The sequence below is a fragment of the Capra hircus genome, chromosome 2 (assembly GCF_001704415.2).
Source record: "Capra hircus breed San Clemente chromosome 2, ASM170441v1, whole genome shotgun sequence".
NCBI classification, from domain to species: Eukaryota; Metazoa; Chordata; class Mammalia; order Artiodactyla; family Bovidae; genus Capra; species Capra hircus.
The window spans coordinates 14416558-14439306 of record NC_030809.1 but is presented as its reverse complement, the minus strand read 5'-3'; the positions used below and the strand labels follow the sequence as shown (position 1 = coordinate 14439306).

The 22749-nt window shown below is 49.4% G+C and overlaps 1 protein-coding gene across 1 annotated transcript; it reads right to left on the bottom strand.

Moving 5' to 3' along the window:
* LCK (LCK proto-oncogene, Src family tyrosine kinase) lies at positions 1936–22233 on the bottom strand. The gene is made up of 13 exons (XM_018057753.1): positions 22105–22233; positions 10088–10197; positions 9712–9793; positions 9470–9560; positions 9155–9253; positions 8897–9000; positions 8564–8713; positions 8128–8280; positions 7796–7975; positions 5516–5592; positions 5271–5424; positions 5058–5189; positions 1936–2596 (listed from the first exon to the last, which is right to left on the bottom strand). The coding sequence occupies exons 2-13, from the start codon at positions 10190–10192 to the stop codon at positions 2394–2396; spliced, it is 1530 nt and encodes a 509-aa protein (XP_017913242.1). The 5' UTR covers positions 10193–10197; positions 22105–22233; the 3' UTR covers positions 1936–2393.

Sequence of the window (22749 nt, the reverse complement as noted above, 5' to 3'; positions counted from 1 at the left end):
CAGTAGTTATGGAGCACAGGCTTAGTTGCTCTGCACCACGTAGAATCTTTCCAGATCAAGGATGGAACCCGTGTCTCCTGCACTGGCAGGCGGATTCTTTACCATGGAGCCACCAGAGAAACTCTACTTAATTAATTTAAGTAAAGAACCCGCCTGCTAATGCAGGAGACATAAGAGACTGGAGTTTGATCCCTGGGTCGGGAAGATCCCCTGGAGAAGGAAATGGCAACCCACTCCAGTGTCCTTGCCTGGAGAATCCCATAGAGACAGGAGCCTGGTAGGCTACAACCCGTGAGTCACAAAGAGTTGGACACGACAGCATCGACTTAGCACACAGCACACGTTTACTTTTTGGCTGTGCCTTGGCATGCAAGATCTTAATTCCCAGAAGAGCAATTGAACCCATGCCCCCGGCAGTGGAAGCATGGAGTCTTCCACTGGACCATCAGGGAAGGCCCTCAATCTATTTTTAAGACAGCAGTAAGAGCCATACTTTTAAAATGTGAGTCTCAAAATGGCTCCTGCAGAAGCCACAGGCCCTAAAGCCTCATGGGATCTATCCTCCTCCCTCAGGCAGCCTTTATGTCTCAAGAGCTTGCCCTTTGCAAGTTTCTTGCCCTTTGTCTCAAGTTTCTGCCTCAGGCTGTTCCCTCTGCCTGACTGCTCCTCCCCTATACCACTTACTCCCTCAACTCCTTCAAATCTTTGCTCAAAATTCACCTTCTCTATGAGACCTTCCTAGTGTATCCCCTTTAAAGCTACAAACCTCCCCCAAATATGACACTCCTAATTCCCCTTTTGTTGCTCTATTTTCCCCTTAGTGCTATCACCTTGCAGCATACCATGCCATTTATTTCTTTGTGATGCTTACTGTCTATCTTCCCTGTGAGCTCCCCAGAGACCTTATCCACTGCCTGCTGCTGCTGCTGCTGCTAAGTCGCCTCAGTCGTGTCCGACTCTGTGCGACACCATAGACGTCAGCCCACCAGGCTTCCCCCGTCCCTGGGATTCTCCAGGCAAGAACACTAGGGTGGGTTGCCATTTCCTTCTCCAATGCATGAAACTGAAAAGGAAAGTGAAGTCGCTCAGTCATGTCCGACCCTTAGCGACCCCATGGACTGCAGCCCACCAGGCTCCTCCATCCATGGGATTTTCCAGGCCAGAGTACTGGAGTGGGGTGCCATTGTCTTCTCCAGATCTATAATCTAGTAAACTACAAATCTATAACCTAGTAAATTTTACCAATGATTTGTTAGACATGAAGGGAGAAGTATGCTGCTGCTGCTGCTACTAAGTCGCTTCAGTCGTGTCCGACTCTGTGTGACCCCATAGACAGCAGCCCACCAGGCTCCCCCATCCCTGGGATCCTCCAGGCAAGAATACTGGAGTGGGTTGCCATTTCCTGCTCCAATGCATAAAAGTGAAAAGTGAAAGTGAAGCCGCTCAGTCCTGTCCGACTCTTCGTGACCCCATGGACTGCAGCCCACCAGGTTCCTCTGTCCATGGGATTTTCCAGGCCTAGTGCACAATGTTCAATAAATATTTGTTAAGTGAGTGGATTAACTCAGTGTTTAAAAACACCTTAAAGGTGAATCAGAACATATAGCTCTTGAATCAGTAGCTGTAAAAAGGAAAAGGCAGTCACCCTTATACAATGGGAAAGGAAGGGTCTTGGGACACATTTACTCTCTAGGAGGTTCTGGGTAGGGTGCCCATAATTCTTTGGGGTGGAGGTTTGAAGGGGTTCAAAGAACACATACAGCAAAGTATAAGGACCTCCTCTTGGCACCCAACATCAGCAGGGCTGGAAAAAGTTCAGACATCCCTTCATCCCTCCCACCTTTCACCCCAATTCGGGGTGCCTCAGTTTCTATCTTCTGAATGTCCACTCCCCCCAGCAAGGAAGAGGAGACTGGAATGGGGAGCAGAAAGATGTACAATCTTCACCAACAGGTATTTATTGAGCTCCTTATGTGTGCCAACACGAAAGAGGAGCACACAGAGGTATTTTAGATAAGGTCTCAGCTCTCAGAGAGCATCTTGATGACCAGGGGAACAGAAAGGGGGACAGGGAGAAGCAGGTGCTAATCACAGGCCTCTCTCCTCTCTTTGGTGGTCTTGGAAGTCAGGGGGGCGCCCAGAAAGGGACAACTTGGACAAGTGTCCAAGACATATATGCACAGGCCACACAGGTACAAGACACATGTGCAGAGCCCACCCAGCTACAGATCCCATGTACAAGACATGAGAAGCGTATGTGTCGCACGTGGGCGGGACTCACATGCTGAGTCCAAATGTGCACAGGCCACATGGCTGTGACACAGGAACTGCGCCTCCCCCAGCCAGGCTGGCTAGACGGTGGGAGGGCTGCAAGCCCCAGTCACCTAGGCCCCTCAGGGTTGGGGTTGGTACTGGCCCTCCGTGGCCGTGAAGAAGTCCTCCAACACGCTGCGCAGGTAGTCAAAGGTGGGCCGGTCCTCCGGGCGCTCCTTCCAGCACAGCATCATAAGCTGGTACAACTCCTCCGGGCAGTTGTCAGGTCGTACCATGCGGTAGCCTCGCTCCAGGTTCTGAATCACCTCAGGATTGGTCATCCCTAGAGGTTGATGGGAGAACTGACGTCAAGGCTCCAGGCTTCGGAAGCCCAGAGGCAGGGGTGATGGTTAAGAAGATATTTGACAACAGGTATGGTGTGAGCACCAATCCAAAGGGATCTTGGTCTTCATCGATGGTAAGGATAGTAAGGCTATACTGGCAGTACCTGCGAAAGGTCAGTCATGCCACTTGGAGTGTCTGCTATGGCTTAAACATGCAGTAACACAGACGTGTTTGGCTGTGAGTCCTTGAGTGACTCACTGAACCTCTTTGAGCCTCAGTTTCCTTATTTGGAAGATGGGATAATAGGAGCTCCTACCTCCTAGAGATGTTGTGAGGATTGAATGAGAAAGTGTGTACACAGCCCTGAGGATGGTGCCTGGAGGAGGAGATGGAGCATAAAGAACACCTGTGATGATTATTATTTGGTGGGGAAGGATGAAGCCATCAGGGCCTAGCGCAGGATGAGGGCCCACAGCCAGGACAATGAAGAAGTTTCTCCAGCTTTGGAAACAGGCACATGAGATGCTACATCAGGAAGCCAGGTGGATCCTGGGCCTCAGCAAGGCAGACCCTTCATTGGGCACAGAAGATTCACTAGGCCCCTCTATGACCCAGATGAAGTCATCTTTGGACCAGTTCCTTCCCTTTGTACTGATCCTGGCCCCACCAGCAAGGCCCATTACATGTGGACCCCAAGAGATGCTGCTCTGGAGAACTGAATGGTCACAGCAGAAATAGGCCCCCTGTTTCTAAATTACCTGTGTGGCCTCTGGTTTCTCCTTCATTCTCCTGAGAAGAGAAGCCTAACTCCTAGATGTCCTAGCAAAATAGTAGTTTTATTCCTACAAAGCTTCAAACTGGAACCTAGTCGATAGAGACCTCTCTTCCTCAGGCCTTGCCCCTGGGGAGCCTCTAGCTATGTGGCCCTCACATTTAAAAATCAGGGCATGGAAAGACAGGCTAGGAAACAACACTGATGGATAGAGTCAAGGGTGCAAACCGATTGGCTACACCCAGCCTAAATATAGCCCACAGACAGACCTACTTTGACTTGGCCCCTTATTGTGTTTTTAAACAATCTGAATCATCACCAATATTTGGAAATGGGCAAATTTTCCTAAAACTCCAAGCTTTGACTTCTCTTGAAAAAACACAGCTCTGCTTTTTGGGCCCCTGTGTCTTAATAGCAACCATCTGCTGGCGCAGACGCAAGTTTACCCAGGTCCCCATTACTCCCCATAGTCTCCCTGACCCTGAAACTGTGCGTCAGTTGCCATTTATCATCGTGCTTTCATTGCCTTTATTCTTCTGGTAGAAAAATTCTCTAAGGGAGCAGTGTGAGCTCTTGGCAGGATGACAAGAACATGTTTCTAGCCCCAGTGCTGCCCTTGAACTCTTCGATGGGGCAAGTCCAGACCAGGGAAGGCCTGCATACTCACATACTCACACCTAATTCTAAGGTGTTTTTACCTTCCCAGGAGCAAAGTTCTGTGCACACTGCTCAGGATGTGGGAAGCTTCTGCCAAGTCTGGCCACCGGGCTGCACGAGCTCCCGACCCTGTCTTTGTGTTCTGTTTCCTTTCCCCAGCGTTTCCTAGCAAGTTCCTTCCAAAAAAATTCCATTCCTGTCCTGGCTGAATTCAGCAGTAAAGAACTTTGTCGAGGAGATAGAGGGAGGAGTGGGAGAGAGTGGGAATTGGCTGCTTACACATCTCTCTCACTCTACATGGAAGGCTTCAGAGGGAAAGGAAGTCAGTGTTTCGTGAGCATCTACTATGAGTCAAGCTCTTTCAAAAATAATCTTGCTTCTCATATCATGAAACTGAGGCTCAGAAAGGTAAAGTCACCTGCCCAAAGTCACTTGCCCAAAGTGATTAATAATAAAACCTAACACTCTTGAGTGTTTCATATGGGTCAAATATTGTTCTAACCTCACGTTTTACAAGTGGAGAAAGAAGCAATAATCTGATCAAAGTCAAACAGAAACCATCAGTGGCAGATGGTAATAAAAAGCAGGCCTCCGGGAACTTCCGCAGTAGTCTAGTGGTTAAGACTTTGCCTTCCAATGCAGCAGGTGCAGGTTTGATCCCCAGCTGGGGAACTAAGAGCCCACATGCTGCAAGGTGTGGCCAAAAAATAAAGAAATAAAACTTGGGAAAAAATGCAAAAAGAAAGCAGGCCTCTTGCCTCTCAGACCAGATCCTCTTCTACCTACTAGGCTGCCTGTGTTAGAGTTAAAGAAAAGAGCTGGGATTATTCAAGGAAGAGAGATTCAGGGATAGAAATGGAAGCCAGACCTAGGAGATGTGGCACCCGATCGGGGGTGCACAAGTGCCACCCCTAGGAGGATAGAGGGGAAGCAGCTGGAAAGGTTCATATTCTGAGCCCAGGAGGAAGTAGAAGGACATGAATTTGCTGCCCTTTGCCATCACCCTTTCAGCTCCTGCCTGGACCCCGACCTGGGTAAGGGATGCGACCATGAGTGACAATCTCCGTCAGCAGGATCCCGAAAGACCACACGTCCGACTTGATGGTGAATGTCCCATAGTTAATGGCTTCTGGTGCTGTCCACTTAATGGGAAACTTGGCACCTGGAGGGAGGGCAGTGAGGTCACTGGGTCTGCCAGGCCAGACCCCGGAGACCCCTGACTTCCCTCATATCCCATACCTACCCTCCCTGGCTGTGTACTCGTTGTCCTCAATGAGGCGTGCTAGACCAAAGTCTGCGATCTTGCAGCTCAGGCTATGGGACACCAGGATGTTGGCAGCCCTCAAGTCACGGTGGATATAATTCCGCTCTTCAATGAATGCCATACCCTCTGCAATCTGCAGACCAGGTACAGGTCAGCAGTCCTAGGCCAGACATCTGGATCCCATCGCCCTGTGCCCATGCTCAGCCCCTCCCCAGTCTCCTTACTTGGGCTGCCATGTCCAAGAGTTTGTTGATAGTCAGCTTGATGCCTTCGGAGGTCTTGAGAAAATCCACCAGGCTTCCTGTGGACAGAAGCAAGAGTTGCTGACTCAAATTGCCCCAGGGGAAAGCTCCCAGACCCTTCTCCCCTAACTAGGGGTCTAGAAGCCATGTCTGATGTGTGAAAAGGAAGAGTAAGAGCTGAAAATGGAGGAGTGTGTGTTCAGAGTAAGGGTGCCTAAGATGTGTGATGCCCTTTTCTTGGGGACTAAGATGCCACTTGGAGGGGTCTGCAAGCTTCTTGTCACCAGTGGGGTGGAACCTGAACTCAGCCAGGCATCCAAGCCCTGCATAGTCCACATCTGCAGTTTCTTCTCTGCCCTCCACTCCTGCTTCTTTCACTCCATCTATCCTAGATAATTGTGAGATTTTCCTCATAGACCACTGGGTTCCCACTCCAAAGTCTCTTTGTCAAATTTCTTTTGCTACAGTTTCTTTTTGGCCATGGCTCAGCTGGACTCTTCCTTTAAAAACCCTCTCTAGATTGTACTAAGAATAATAAATTGTATCATCATCATCATCTACCTGCTAAGACTTTCCTATGGCATGAACTGGTTTTCCTAGGGTGCATAATTAAAGCAAGTTTTCTCTGATAGCAAGATTCTTATTTTGTCCATCAATATTCCCAGCCTACAGTGCTTGCATGCTCAGTCACTGAGCTGTATTGGCTCTTTGGGACCCCATGGACTGTAGCCCACCAGGCTCCTTTTTTCTGTGGGATTTTCCAGACAAGAATACTGGAGTGGGTTGCCATTTTCTCCTCCAGGGGATCTTTCTGACCCAGAGACCAAAATTGCGTCTTCTGCATTGGCAGGAGGATTCTTTACCACTGAAGCATGTGGGAAGCTCCTCCTAGCCCACAGTAAACAGCAATAAATGTATGCTGAATATATGAAAAGAGGAGTATGAAAATAGGTATCATGAGGGAGTGAGGGACCATCTTTCTGGTAGCAGAGGATAACTAGGAGAAGACCAGGGATTAGAGTGGCTGGAACAGAGCTAGTAACCACTGGCCCTTCTCAAGAGATTAAAACCCTGTGTGAAGATGACAACAACCTGAATGTCCCCATTTGAGTGCTGAGTTAGTCACTGAGACAAAACCTCACCCAAAGGCAGCGAATATGTGGACAGACACTGTCATTCCTCCACTGTGTCCATGGCAGATATTGCTAATCAATCCCAGTGCTCACTCCCAATGAACCTCAGAATCCTTCTCAACACAGAGCTCCAAGCAACTACCAATCGAAGGTGGCCTGCTATTTGCCATCTTCAGAATCCATTAACCAATTAGCTTTTTTCCCTTCCTGAAAGAAGGATAGATCTTATATTCCCAAAGAATCAGAGCCAGATAACAACAAACTTACTGAGCCATTACTATACAGCAGACATTGTCTAACTGCTCTATATGCATTAGCTTTCATCCTCACAAAGATCCTATAAGAAAGTTACTATTGCATTATTATCACCATTTTTACAGACGAGGAAACCATGGCAGAGAGAAGTGGTGATCAGCCCAAGGCCACACAGGCCTCAAGCCAGGATTCCAACCCAAGAAGTCAGAGCCCTCAATGACTACTATTTTCTGGATAAACCTGTTTAGATTTCTGGTGGTATTCTTGGGGGAACTGAGCTCCAGAGGCGGGACAGAGACTTGGCCCAAAGCTGGGCCTAGAAATTCCTATTTATTTAAACTCCCCTTCCTTGGGCTCTCAATCTGTCCAACAGTGGGAGAAGGGTCAGGGAGAAGCTCACCAAGAACTGAAAAAGAGGGCCTTGGAACAGATCAGACCTCCCAAGGCTGGGGGGAGAATATATAGAAAAGGGGCTACTCATCTCCTGAGATCAAGCATCCTTAGATCAAGATAAGGCTTTGAAGAAGGCAAACAGTACTGCAGGTGAGAGAAAATGGGCGTTAAGTCCTCTTCCACAACCTGAGAGGAAGGCCTCGCATGCTGCAGTCCATGGGGTTGCAAAGAGAGGGCCACGACTGAGCGGCTGAACAACCAGAGCCTGCCACCTCAAGCTGGGCTCCCAGATACGGTTCAAACAGCACACCCTCTTCTCCACACACCCTCTGGTCGCCCCTGAAGGTGAGTCTTTGAGGGCTCAGCAAAATTCCTCTAGAAAAACCTCAGTGCAGAGCCTCGCATATCTCCTCCCAACTCCGGGAGGGGGCAGAGGACACGGCAGCGCCCCCCAGCGGCCGCGCACGGCGGCGGCGCCCACCGTTCTCCATATATTCCGTGATGATGTAGATTGGCTCCTGGGTGACCACCGCGTAGAGCCGGACCAGCCGCTGGTGTTGCAGCTGCTTCATGAGGTTGGCCTCGGCCAGGAAGGCATCGGGGGACATGCTGCCCTGCTTCAGGCTCTTGACTGCCACCTTCGTGTGCCCGTTGTAGTACCCTAGGGCAGGAAAGGGTTGGGAGGGTCACTCGCAGCCCGTGTACCCAGAGCCAGGCAGCTGCCCTGAAACAAGGTACTGTCGTAGAACTCTCAGGTCTTCGGTAGACGCCTCCCCTCCCCCCCTGCCCACAGTCCTGGAGGGCCTCACTCACCCATCCACACCTCTCCGAACTGGCCAGCCCCCAGCCGCTCCACCAGCTTCAGAGTCTCCCTGGGAACCTCCCACTCATCCTCCCACCACGGCTTCTGGGGCTTCTGGGTCTGGCAGGGGCGGCTCAACCGTGTGCACAGCCCGTCCGAAGTATCTATGAGGTCGAGGGAGGGGCGAAGGGCTGTCAATAAGGCGGAACTGGGAGGTGGGGGGCTCACTCAGTCCCCACCGGGGGAAATGGACAGGCAGGGGCTGTCACCTGACCCCTGAGGCTACAAGGTACCGCCCCTCACCCACTTGAGTGGGGGTGGGGGGAATGAAGGAGCATGCTGAGAGATGGGCGGGGTGGGGGGAGAGGAGGGGGACCCCGAGAGGAAGTGGGGGAGACAGGCTGATAGGGTAGGGCCCAGGTGAAGAGTCCTGCCGTGCGTGCTCACTCATGTAATGGCGGACCAGCTCGTGCAAGCCGGGAAAAGTGACGCGGGGCGAGATGTAGAAGCCGCCTTTGTCCAGGTTCCGGATCTTGTAATGTTTCACCACTTCTCCCTGGGTCTGGTCGAAGTCCCGGACCGACAGTGAAAACGATCCTGAACGAAAGAAGGGATGAAGGAACGCAAAAGACGGGGAGGGGTGGCCTCCAGCGAGTCGCCCCTCCGCCAACGCGGTTCCCACGCCCCCCATCCCCGCGGGCTCCTCGCACCCCGGACCTCGGCTAGCGGCCCCAGCCCGCGGCCCCCTCCCGACGCCCCGCAGCAGCCCCCTTCGCTCACCCGCAGTGCTCTCGCTCTCCCGGATCAGGAAAGAGCCGTGCGTGTTCCCCGGCGCCAGGAGCTGCCTCTCAGCGTCCTTGCGGCTCAGGGTCTTGAAGAACCAGCTGCTCAAGGCAGAAGCGAAGTCTTCATGGGTCCTCTGGTCCGGTCTTCCCCCATTACCCTCAAGCATTCACGGCCACCACCCCTAGCACCTCTCCTCTGCTCCGAGATCCCTGGATCTGCGTCCCACCATTCCCACGACGCGTCCCCACTCACGGTTCGGGCTCCAGGCTGTTCGCTTTGGCCACGAAGTTGAAGGGGATGAAACCTTCCTGGCCGGTGGTCAGGGACTGCGCCTTCCACCACTCGCCGTTCCTGCGCGACGGCGGCACTTAGCATGGTCTGCACAGCCTGGGACTCGGCTGGAAACCCTCCGTCGGAGCCCCCAGTTAGGCCATGCCACCCCACCCTCCAGCTCAGCACCCCGGAGCCTCCCATTTTTGTCTGCAGAGCTCCCACTGCAAGCCGGGACCGCAGGGGTTTGCGGTACTGGAGATAACCCAGGATGGGCAGGCGAAGGGGGTCACTCACTGCTCCAGGATACGGAGCTGTTCATCCTTCTCGAAGCCCAGGTCTCCGTCGTGAGAAGGCACATAGCTGTGCAGGGCGATAACCAGGTTGTCTGTAAAGACAGGGGCAGTCAGGGAGAAGACTTCTGGAGCAGACTGGGAGGGTGAGTTCAGGAGTTATAAGTTGGGGATGGGGGAGGATATGGACCCTGACAACCAAGGATCCACAGGCCTTGTCTTTCAGGCCCTGCTGGTTGAGGTCACCTTGCAGTGGAGAAGCTGGGGGGTTGGATCCCTCGTAGGTGACCAGTGGATCACGCACTTCAGAGCCATTCCGCATGGGCAGCTGTGGGTGTGGGATGAGAGAAGTCCGAGAGCTGAAGACTGGGTGAGACCCTGGCTTGCCTCCCCACTCTCCTGCTCTCCCTCACTTCAGCTTGGCTGGATCTTTTCACTGAATTTGCCCACTACTTGCTGTAGGACCTTAGAAGAGTCGCTTTCCCTCTCTGGGGTTCTTTTCCTTTCTGTGTGGCAGGGGGCTCGCTGTCATCTCCAGGACCTGTAGGGATGATCTGTTCCTTTCTCCCCACGCCTGCATCCCACCCGACTCCCTCACCAAGCCCCCTGTCTTGCCTCTTACCGTGGTCTTGCCATCCAGTGGGACTATGGGGTAGTGGCAGTTTTCACAAACATCGATGTTTTCCATCCAGTCATCTTCTGGGTTTGAGCTGCAGCTACAGCCCATGGTCCCTGGGGGAATGGAGAGGGGGCTGAAAAGGCTCCCCGAACATCAGACATGCTAGGGCCTAGCCCTGGGAACTTCCAGAAGTGCCCGAGATTGTCAGCCCCCCAGCCGCCATTCTCCAGCGCAGAAAAGCTGAAATGGGGTCCTAGCTCCCCATAAAGTCACACGTGGCCCCCTGCTGAGACCTAGGCCCCGCCCTCCCACCTGGGCTGGGTAAACCGCCACAGGCACCTTTGTTAGTCTAGTTGCCCACTTCCTGCCTCTCCCCTCTCTCACTCTCTCAGCCCATCCCCCAAGTTGGGGGACTACCTACTAGAGATCACACACACTTCCCCCAGCCCTAGGGAAGACCTGAGTTTTGATCCTCCCCTACCAGTCAGGGGTGTGTGCCTCATCTCCTAATTACAAGTACCCCCTGCTGCCAAGGACGCTGAATGAGGGACCCTCTCTGCTGAATGTCAGCCATCAGGCCTCTGCTCCCCCAAAGCCCCACAAAGTCTGCTTCAGAGGCTTCTTTCTGCTTCTCCCTAGCAGAAAACCCCTCAATGGCTCTATTGGCCATACATATTTTTTTTGTATTTGTTTGCTTGCTTTAGCAGTGGAAACTTTTTGTCAGATGAAATCGAGCGGAACCCGTAGATAAAGCAGGTAAAAGTGAAGCTGTTCTGCCTGAAGCAGAGTGGGGATCTCACCCCGAAGTCCCCAGGAGTCCCTACAGTACCTCCTCCCCCAGGGCTGGTCCTCTGGACTGCCTGGAAATACCAGTCCTCAGATAAATTAATTTATGCATTCAAGAACCTTTAATATCAAGATCAAATCCATCTCCTCAGTCTGTTCTGCAACACACACACACGTGTACACACACACGCACGCAGAATCTCTCTTCTCCAAAAAGCTCACACTGTTCCTACAACATGCCTTGCATGTGTGGTTCACCTGCCAGGGAATACTCTTGCCCATCTATTGAACTCTAGCTCAGTCTTCAAGGTTCAGCTCAGACATCATCTTCTCTGTGAAACCTCCCCAATCCCCACTGCTCTTTGGTACTACGACATTCCACTCTCACCAGCCACAATCATCAACTTCCACCAAGTGCCAAGATGACACTAATTTATGTGCCTTTCCTACCTGCTTGGTGAGATTAGGGATTCAGCAAGAGCAGAGGTTGTGTGTTATTTGCCTGAATGTCCCATCACCCAGGACGATTCTTGTTAATAAATGTTGACTGGTATGTGGAGGGTTAATGCACAGATTCTCCCATTTGCAAAGGTCTTAGAAACCACCAAGTCTAACCTCAGATTTTAGATGAGCAAACAGAGGACCAGAAAGTTCTGCTCAAACTCAGACAACTGTTACGGGAAGAACAAAGCTAGAGCTGCTAATCCATGCTGAGGTCAACTGGAAGTAGGGAGCAGTGGTGGTTTTTTAGTTAGTAAGACTTAAGGACCTATTCAATTAGAATGCAATTAAAGAAAAAAAGAAAAAAAAAAAGATTCAAGGATAGTCCCTGGAGTTATGTTCAAATTCTGGGAATAATACTCATGTGTCACTTTGCTGAAATCATTTTCTAGTTTCATTCTGCCTTCTCTGTCAGCCGGGAATTGTCATCCCTTCCTCAGAAGCTTAGATAAATGCTGGCTTGATTTAGAGCTTAGAAAGATTTCCACGAGTGCTCATTCTGCCCTACCAAGCCCTGCTTTGGAAAGTGGAAGAATATGACTGGTAAATAATCCTCTTGGCTTTAAGCTCACATTTCTTTTTTAATATATATATAATTTTTATTTTATATTGGAGTATAGTTGATAAGCTCATGTCTCTTCGAACTGAGATACTTATAACCTTTCATGGGTACCGGAAGTCAAGGGTGTATACCTCTCAAAGCATGAGTGTTAAACACATAGTTAAACCTTATTCACATAGTTAAACAAAAAGATCTATTACAAATAGAGGAAAATACAAAGTGTACACGAAATTTTAAGCCAAATCAAGAGACTTTCAAGGAAAGGTGTTCGCACATATACTCTTCCCCTCCTACTTTAGGAGTCCTGGGGAGCCATTTGAGAAATCTTGCTCAGCTCTGTGGCTGCAAATGGCTTTTTTATTTTTTCGATTGCTACTTTTATTATGGCTTAGAACTGATTAACAGCAAAAGCCTCCAGAAAAGAACTGTTTATGTTCTGGAACCAGCCTTAGTTGAGCTGACTGTCTAGGGTCTGAGGTCCTGAGCAACCTGTTTTTTGTGATAGTCAAACAGCCCTTGGAAAACCACCAGTTGGCTATACTATACAGAGAACACCAACACCAGATAAGATGTCAACTTGGATCAGTAAGTCCCTTCTAGGCCTGACATTCTCAGGGGCTTTGGAAAGGGTAAGAGCAAGATGAGAAAAGATTGGGGTTGAGAAAATGGGATGAACTGGGGTGCAGCAGTGAGGAGAGGCTGGCAGACCTGCAGAAGAAATCTATGATGAATCTAGGGCTGAATACTGCACGTGGTCCAGGCTGGGGTCACACGAGGGGAGAAGAGGAGCCACCTGGCCTTGGGCGAGGGGCCAGGAAAACATGCAGGCAGGACCTATACCCTGGGTAAATCTGGACCTGCCAGAAAGGACATGATGACGTCCCTGAAGACTGGGACCAGGTGAAAAAGAATGAAATATTGCCATTTGCAGCAACATGGATAGACCTACGATTATCATACTGAGTGACGTAAGCCAGGAATAGAGAAACAAATATTTCATGATATCACTTATATACAGAATCTAAAAACCAATGCAAATAAACTTATTACAAAACAGAAACAGACTCAGAAAACGATCTTGTGGCTACCGAAAGGGGAAAGGGGTGGGGGAGGGGAGGGATAAATTAAGAATATGAGATTAACAGATACACACCACTCCATATAAAATAAATAACAAAGACTACTGTATAGCAGAGGGAACTATATTTAGTATCTTGTATAACCTATAATGGAAAAGAACCGGAAAAATAGATATATGCATAACTGAATCACTTTGCTATATACCTGAAACTCACACAATATTGTAAATCAACTATACGTCGATTAAATAAAAGACTGGGGCCGGGAGTGAGACAAAGCCAAGCTGTGTTAAATAAAGGAAAATGGTACTTGGTAACTCTGTTGGGTAGCTGACCCTTAGTGTTTCTTCTGTGACTTGCTTAGTGCCCACGGAGCCCTGGCTTCAGGTTTCAGGCCCTGCCCTATACAGAACTGTGAGTCTTGGGGTATAAGACCTGGCAGCAATCAGAAGACCCCAAGACCTGGCAGTGTCAGACATAATTCTGCTGAGTGGCTCAGCCACATGCGCCGATGAGGCCCCAGAATAACACTGAAGGCTTGCAGGTGATTTGCTTCTCAGTTTGACAAATTGCATTATTGCTTCTTCAATGCATACTTGGTGGCTTAGCCACTTGGTTCCCAGGTGGCTTAGTGGTTAAGAATCTGCCTGCCAATGCAGGAGATGCAGGAGACATGGGTTTGATCCCTGGGTTGGAAAGATTGCCTGGAGGAGGAAATGGCAACCCACTCCAGTTGGGAAAAATCCTACGGACAGAGAAGCATGGCAGGCTACAGTCTGTGGAGTCCCACAGAGTCGGATGCAGGTCGGACTCGGCTGAGTCATTGAACACACACACACAGTGCATACTTAGTTAAGTCTCTCATTAACATTTGAACTAGAAACAACAAAATTAGTACCTAAATGAGGTAATTTAGTCAGCAAAACCCTCAAAATCATGAGAGCCATGGGGAAGAGGGAAAAGTAAGACAGGGGAAGGGCAAGTAACTCCTTAGAGGGAAGAGTTTAGAAGTAAGAGTGTAGGGACTTCCCTGGTGGTTCAGTGGTTAAGACTCCCTGCTACCAATGCAGGGGTCCTGGGTTCCATCCCTGGTCAGGGAACTAGATCCTACACGACGCAACTAAGAGTTCACATGCTGCAACTAAACTCCCAAGAGTTGCAACTAAGATCCAGCGCAGCCAAAATAAATAAATAAATAAAAGAAGAGGCACTAGTGTAATTCATCAGCCTCATTTTAAAGATGGAGATGGTGTCAGAGCAGAGGAGCTAAGTGGTTTTTCCCAAAGCACATGAGGGCTCTTGGCAGAGGCAGAATTCCAATCAGTCCCCTACCTCCTCTGTTCAGGTACTCTGCTCTGTTCTTCACTTCCTGGAAAATCTAAAGAGTGTAGGGAATCCTGAGAGGTGATGGAGAAAAAGGAGCAGGGAAGGAGGTCTGACGGAATAGAGTCTACTCTCCATCAGAAATGTGACATTGCGCTGTCAAGAGGCCTTTCCCTCCAAGACAGTTCTCCATCTATCTCGAATGCATGTTTTTGGTTTATTTATTTCTCAGGTATTTGGCTGTGCCGGGTCTTCGTTGCTTTTTGCTCGGGTTTTCTCTGGGTTGCGGTGAGTGGGGGCTATTCTTCGCTTCGATGTGTGGTCTTCTCGCTGCAGTGGCCTCTCTTGTGGCAGAGCACAGGTTCTAGGCGAGTGGGCTCAGCGGTTGCGGCTCATGCGCTCAGTCACACCTCGGCATGCGGGGTCTTCTGGGACCAGGGATTGAACCCATGTCCCTTGCATTGGCAGGCAAATTCTTATCCACTGCTCCACCAGGTAAGTCCCCTAAAATGCATGTTTTTGAGTATACATTTCTCTGGCTGGTGAATACAAGTTTGTGCCTACCGAGGCACATTAATCATTGAGCATCATGTCATGTGTACATACCCATGGGTGTGTAGGAGTCCATGTATGCAGATGGCTGTACAATGAAATGGGGGCGTATATGGTTTGTACAGGTCCCTATGTAATTGTGAGGTTGTATATGCATATATTTCTTCGTACAAAATATGGGTCCCATTCTAGTCTGATCAAACCAGGTTAATAAATGAGGTTAGCAAAAAGAAAATAAAAATTAAAGCTTAATATAAATTTCTCATTGAAAGTAAGAGAGGAGAGGAATGAAGAAAGAAAGAAAAAGGAAGAGGAAGCAGATCCAGAGAATCACCGGGACTCCCAGAATCAGTAACAAAGGCAGATTCTGGGGTGAATGAAACAGGACATTCTTTTCTCCCAACTCAAGAATTCAAGGTCAATAGGAGGAACTTTGTAGATTCTAGACCTTCTCTGACTGGTGTTTGTAATGTTCTTGGTCAAATTCAAGATCTGTCCACGGTCCACAGAGGGCTTTGTGCCAGTTATAAAGGGCCAGCCCTCCCGGGGGTTTCAAACTTGGAGAGTGGAGCGAGGGCTGGATTTCAGGTCCCATCTTTCTTGTCTCTCTTCACAGAGCCCGACACACACAGTGCCCTGCTCATCATTGTTGTTGTTTCGTCCCTGTGGTGTCTGACTCTTTGTGGCCCCATGGACTACAGGCTGCCAGGCTCCTCCACCCATGTAATCTCCCTGCTCATACTCTGTGTAGAACTGATCAGAAATCCCAGACTTCATGAAGTTCCTGGACCAAATTTTCCGATCCTAGGGTTGTTTACGAATCATACCACAATGAGCTCTATTTTGCACTTCCCTGGTGGTCCAGTGGTTAAGACTCCACTTAGCAGTCAAGGCAGAGGGCTTGGGTTTGATCCCTGGTCAGGGAAGTAGATCGCACTCGCTGCAACTAAAGATCCCTCGTGTGGCAACCAAGACCCGACTCAGCCAAATTAATTCATTACTTTTTAAACCTGAATATAGTATGAACTTTAGTTAATAATAAAGCATCAGTATTAAAACAACAACAACAAAAAACCATAACAAGCTCTGATTCTTGCCAGCTCGTTCACTTTTACCAGCTCCATAGACATTGTCTCACCTGACTGGGCCTAGAATGTGTTTTGTCCCCTTAAAAAAAAAAATACGAGACTTTCCCTCCCCTGAACTGTAAACCTATTCATTTATTGAACATTCTGTCCAAAATGTGTGCCAGCTTCTTGCTAGGGCAATGCGTATGTCAAGAGCAGGCAAGCTATTTCACTGACCCAGGCTACTGCCGTACTCTGGGCCACATTGTGGCAAAATCTGTTGGGAATAATTTAAAGCATTTTCTTGGCCTTTTTCTTTGGTCAAGATTTGATTATTGGCGAAGATGCATATGTTCAGTGAAGAGCCTGGGCTGTGGATGCTCTTGCCGAACCCTTAGCATGGTACTTGAGAATCAGGGTTGACAGGCATGGCAAGTAATTTCTAGTGGGTAAAACAGGGATGCATCCTGAATTCCTTCCTTTTTCACGTGTTCCTCTTTGATATAATACTGGTTTGGAATAAACCCTGTGAGTTCACAGAGTTCACAAAAACGGAGAACAAAAGGATGGGTCTTTTCTTATATGCAAATAAGATGGATTTAGTCTCACAAACTGGTAGTGGTTTGAACACAAAACTGATTCTCCTAGTTAGTTTTTGCCATAAACAAGGGCAATAGAGTGATTATTCTAAAGCTTGTATTTTGGGTAGAGGTCCTCCAACTAGTAACTTGTAAATATTGAGTAATTCTTCTTATTGAGTCCCCTTCCTTATGTACCTCTGTCTGTATTTTGCATCATGTGGGTTTTATCAGGACGAAGTGTTACTTAAAATTTGGCAATCTGCACCACTCTATTAAAGTTTCTGGGAGTCTGCCGATCAGAGAGGTTCAGCTCACCATGTCCGTGTCAGTCACCCAAGTTCATTCCCAAGGCCTCCCAGTCACTCACTGATAGAGGGCCTCTGGGCAGGTTACTACACCTGTCTAAGCCTCCCTCAGAGAATTCCTGGGTGGTCCAGTGGTTAGGACTCTGTGCTTCCTTTGCAGGGGGCACAGGTTCAATCCCTGGACCCTGGCCAGGGGACTAAGATCCTGCATGCCTCGCAGAGTGGCCAAAAAGAAAAAGAACGTAAACCTCCCTCAGTTCCTTTATCTTCAAAATGTAAATTAAAAATGGACCTGAGTCCAGGGCTGTTGTGAACATAATATGTGGTCTATAGATGACCTCATATAATAAAGTACTTAACATGGTACACAGTAAGGACTAAGTAAGTGAAAATTGTTATTTGAGGCCAGCATGGGTATTTCATGACCCCAGCCTTAAACATATTCATTTTCCTTTTTGATTTTTGGCACTTCCACAGACCATTTTTCACGTTTAATATATTTACCTCAAATGAAAACTTTGCTACCATAAATGGAAAACGAGTACAGAACACGGTAAATCAAATGTACTTTTTTTTAAAAAAATGGAAAATTAGTATCACCATCTATAAATGGAAATCAGTGTATATTAAAATAAACACATGGTATGATACCTAAATTCACATTTGCACATGTTCATTCATGACCCCCTAAGATCACTCACCTGCATCAATGATGAGGTATTTGGGGAAATGCCGCACTGTGAAACAGAGCTCTGAGCTTAGGCCTCGCTTGGTAGGTTAGAGGAGGCACGACTTTCTTACTTGGCCAGCCTACCAATTACAATTTAATGGGTATATCTTATGTGCCAGGCTCTGATCTAGAGTTGGGGACACACAGGTGAATAGTCAGAGGTTCCTGTCCATTTGACTCTGCCCTCTGTGACAGAGGTGGGTGCCCCTCTGGTGGGTCATTCTATTTTCACAGGAGGCAGTAAGGCCTGTCTTTAGCTCACTGATCAGTAATGTCTGGGACTCCTGACAACACTAACAACGCCAAACAGCAATACTGTCCAGGGAGCAGCATCTTAAAATCACCACATTGCCCACTAACCAAGTTAACGATATTTAGCTAAAACCACTGAAAAGGTGGTTTTTGGAGAAGGCAATGGCATCCCACTCCAGTACTCTTGCCTAGAAAATCCCACGGACAGAGGAGCCTGGTGGGCTGCAGTCCATGGGGTCGCGAAGAGTCGGACACGACTGAGCAACTTCACTTTCACTTTCACTTTCACTGAAAAGGTGAGGAAGATCTCCACATAGACATAGAAAGATGTTCCAGAGATAACATGACAAGTAAGTCACAGAACAGAAAGTAGAGTATAAGCCTGTTTGCATTCATTTCTTAATATTACACTTATTTACTTGTGTGTTTATTCTCGGCTGCACTGGATCTCTGTTGCTGTGTGCAAACTTTCTCTAGTTATGGAGAGTGGGGGCTGCTGTCCAATTGCCCAGCAGCATGTGAAAGCAAATGTGTATGGGGGCACAGGGATAGAACCTGTGTCCCTGCATTGGCAGGCTGATTCTTAACCACTGGACCACCAGGGAATCCTCCTATTTGCATTTGAATATGGATACCTAGGGGATTCTTTTCAGCCAGATTCTGTGCTAAGCCTTCATTTGCATGACTTCATGTTATTCTCATAATAATCCTATCAAGTAAGTGCTATTATTATCTCCATTTCACAGATGCAAAAACTGAGGCCCAAATGGGGTAAAGCTATTTGTCTGAGGCTTCATAACAAATAAGTGATAGAAATAAGTGGCTGAACCTCAGGCTATCTGCCTCTAGGGATTAAGTTCTTAACTAATACACTTTTTAATGGCCACGTAGGGGAAAATCTGGACGGTTGTACACCAAACTGTTCACAGTGAGCATAGCCCATGGGTGAGATTGAAGGGAGCTGCATTTCTTATATTTCTGTATATGTCTCCGTACTGTTTAAACTTTTTTAAAAAATATTTATTAATTTTATTTAATGGCACAGAATCTTAGTTGCAGCATGCAGGATCTTTAGTTGTGGCATGTGGGATCTAGTTCCCTGACCAGGGATTGAACCTGGGCCCCATGCACTGGGAGCATATAGCCTTAGCCACTGGACCACCAGGAAAGTCCCTACTGTTTGAATTTTTAGAAGCAGCCATGTGCTAATTTTATAATTGAAAAACAGAAACAACCAAATCCCCACCAACGCAAAAACTCTGGTAAGAGACATAGTCCTTTGAGAAGAATCAACCTTACAGCTGTCCTTCCACTGCTCCCCTTTTCTCCAGAGATGCAGGCGAGGAACTAGGGATACGAGAAAAAAGGTTCTGCAACCACCGAAGTCTGAGGAACACCGGGTTAGACAAAAGCAAACAGCCGCCTTCTCTGGGGAGACTTTCAGAGTTTCCACAAGCCAACACTGATGGTAAATTTCACATGGGACACTTCATAGCTGAGGCAGTGTTGATTTGGACCCAGAAGTGTTTCCTTTCTGGGCGCCTCGTGGGACTAGCATTCTTTAGACCAAGCGTTGGAAATATAGCTCAGATACCTTCCAACTAACACCCAGATGGAGGCCCCACTTGCCTCCATCCCACCCACAAACTCAGCTCCCCTCAGTATTGCTTTCACTGAATTGAGCTTGGCCTTGAAGCCATCAGTCTGTGGGTGTGTGCATGGATTTATAGGATCCCACTGTGGTGTTGGAGAAGACTCTTGAGAGTCCCTTGGACTGCAAGGAGATCCAACCAGTCCATTCTAAAGGAAATTAGTCCTGAGTGTTCATTGGAAGGACTGATGTTGAAGCTGAAACTCCAATACTTTGGCCACCTGATGCAAAGAACTGAGTCATTGGAAAAGACCCTGATGCTGGGAATGATTGAAGGTGGGAGGAGAAGGTGGTGACAGAGGATGAAATGGTTGGATGGCATCACCAGCTCAATGGACATGAGTTTGAGCAAGCTCCGGGAGTTAGTGATGGACAGGGAGGCCTGGTGTGTTGCAGTCCATGGGGTTGCTGAGTCGTAAGTGACTGAACTGAACTGAACTGAACTGATGTGTGATATATATGTGGTCCCTGCCTCTGCCTCTGAACATCCATGCACACCTACATTTTCCAGTGATGATATGAATGGTATTTGGGCTAGGAAGGGAAGGATCATGTGTATGTGTGTGTGTGTGTGTGTGTGTGTGTGTGTGTGTGTGTGTATCTATGTGTCTGTAGGAAGGTATGTGTGGGACTCTCCTCCAATATAGACCCTGTGGCCCAGCCTAAAATTCTCACACCCACTAGAACACACAGGAAACAAGCTCATTTGCAAAGCTACACCACAAGTGTGAAGGAATGGGCTGCCCACTGGCCTACCAAGGTGCTGAGTAGGAGTAATTCCGGGTACGGACAGCACCCCCCAACACCCCCACCACACTCACACCCTTGGGTGCACCATTTGCAGGAGAAGTGGTTGCCTAACCTCTGTTAAGCACCTTCGGCATGCCAGTTACTACCCACAGCACATCACAGCCATTTTCTCTTTGATTTCCCACCAGCACTCTGTAAGGAGGGATTTATTATTGCCTCTTTACCAATAAAGGAACTGGAGTTTGGAGAGGTGAAGTCATTTGTTCAAGGAAATGGCAGAACCAGAATTGTGCCTGGGTCAGCCTGACTGTGAAATGCATGTCCTTTGCGCTACACCAAACCCTCTGGCTCTCTTGTGTTTGGTCTTGCCCTGAAGTTTCTGCCCTCCTAGGATCCAAGGAACAACCCAGAGACAGTGACCTTAGCTGCATATCCTAGGTACTCTGCAAAATGGGCCTTTGTTCTCATAGCCGCCTGACTCTTCCAGGAAGCCTTCCGATCACCCAAGCAAGGCCTCCTCTCGACTTCTGGAGCTTCCGCTCATTCTCTTGCTCCATCACTTGGCCCTTTTTCCCTTTGAGAAGAGCCTCTGTCCCAGAGCCTTGAGGGCGAGGGACCCTGAATCATCCTTCAGCACAGGCTAGGGTGGGGGACGGCTGATGCCAGTCCAGGGTCTGGATGAGTCTAGGGAAGACCCAGCTTGTTTTCCAGACCCCACGAGAGGTTGCAGGCCTTGGAGCTGGGGACGAAAGAAAGACTGCGACATGGCTGAGACAGTGGAAACTGTTTCAAGAAAAACTCCAGTGGCGGTGGGGGAGGCAGGGGAAACCTGGAAAGTGTGGCTCAGGTGGGGATTTACCCTCATAAACTACAGGCTGAGAGCTAAAATTGAGGGGATGGACAAGGAGCTGATTCTGCCTCCCTGGGCCTCCACCTTCCTGGGGTCTGAAGCAGGAACCAGCAGGACCCACTGGCCCTAATCAGGCAGTGGCAGGGGCGGGGGTAGGGGGCAGGAAGGAGCAAAGGGAAGAGGAAAGGACATCCTGTGGACACTTGGCAGGGGCAGGCGTGGCAATTTTCCAGATGGAAATCCTGACGGTCCTTGCCCAGGGTCAACAGCACCCTTGTCCAGGATAAAAATAGCCCTTCCTCTTCCCTTCTCCCATCATCCTCTCACCCCCCAACATCCCGGAGTCCTGTCAGACACTTCCGCCCCAGTCCTCATCCCAGATGATAAATATTCCCTTGCATGCCCATCCATTCCCAAAGGAAGACCCCCTCCTTCTCTCAAGCAGTGTGGGTCGAGGCTAAAGTCACTCCTCACGTGTCTGTCCGGATGCTCTGGGTGATTCCCCTCGCTCTCTCAAGAGAGTCTTGTCACTGGGGTCTACACCAGCAAGTGGAAGGACTCCTGGGACCCTTGACTCAAGCCTGTCTATCACCTTGCTCCAGTGGGGAATCACATCCTAGGCCATCACCTCTCCCAGGGCCATCACCCTCTCTGCCTCTGCGTTGCTGACGGACTATGGGGAGGGAGCACTTTGCCCAGTCCGGGGCTTAGGAGGCTTATCCATCATGGGATGAGGGGCTGGATGCAGGGATTTCTGAAGGCCTTTTCAGTACTTAACAGATCCCCAAGGAAAAGGCTCCCAGTGAGGTGGGCTCTGATGGCAGGCAGTGTGGTGGAGGCAGGAGGCAACAACTACACAGGAAAGAGGCGATCTGGCTGTTCAGCCTGCCTCCCACCTGACCTCCAGGTGTTTCTGACCCCAGCCTGATAGGCTGCGCATCCCAGGGGAGCCTGACCCTAGGCCCAGCTGCAGCCTTCTGCTCGAAGGTCCCACTCCCAGCCCTTAGGCCCCTGTTCCCGGTACTCCTTACCTGCCCAGCCCAGGAGCCCCCTGGCCCCATTCACATGGTCTTCCTGGCCCAGCCCGGCTGCCCAGACACAGCTTCGGCTCCCCTCACCGTCGTAGCCACCGGCTGTCTCCCCGCGCCCACGTCCCACCCTGACTTCCTGCCTCCTCCTGAGGGCTCCGCAGCCAACCGGGCCCCAGCAGCCCAACCGCAAGCCTCCAGCACCCCAAGCTTCCTGCTGCCATCGCCCCCTGCCTCTCAGCCCTCTAGGGTCCTTTCACCCCAGTCCAGGCCCCATTCACCCCGAAGGTGGCACCCGGAGGTAGAGGAGAATATTGGATGGAACTTCCTCCGCCCCCCGTCCAGGGAGCACCTGGACCAGAGATTCAAGGGCCGCCTTGAAGCCCCAGTGAGCAGGAGGCAAGGAGACACCCACTCAGCTTTCAGTGAAGGGCAAGCTGCACGGCTATCAGTCTGAGAGCCAGGTGATCCTTGCACTACAGTCAGAGGGCAAAAGTAACATCCCCTCAGAGTCAGGGGGAACAACATCCCTGTAAAATCACTGGAGGGCAGATACGATGATAGATAGATACCAGGGGCACACAGCTGCTAGCCACACAATGGAACCACAGCCATGCCATCTCAGGGCATGGGGAACAGCTTTATTAT

What these genes read in the sequence shown, in the direction of transcription:
- LCK (XM_018057753.1), bottom strand. Translation starts at nt 10,192, where the DNA reads ATGGGCTGTAGCTGCAGCTCAAACCCAGAAGATGACTGGATGGAAAAC. An exon ending in AACAGCCTGGAGCCCGAACC is followed by an intron (nt 9,001 to 9,154) that starts GTGAGTGGGGAC and finishes TGCCTTGAGCAG; the next exon opens with CTGGTTCTTCAAGACCCTGA. An exon ending in TCTTGGACATGGCAGCCCAA is followed by an intron (nt 5,425 to 5,515) that starts GTAAGGAGACTG and finishes CCTGGTCTGCAG; the next exon opens with ATTGCAGAGGGTATGGCATT.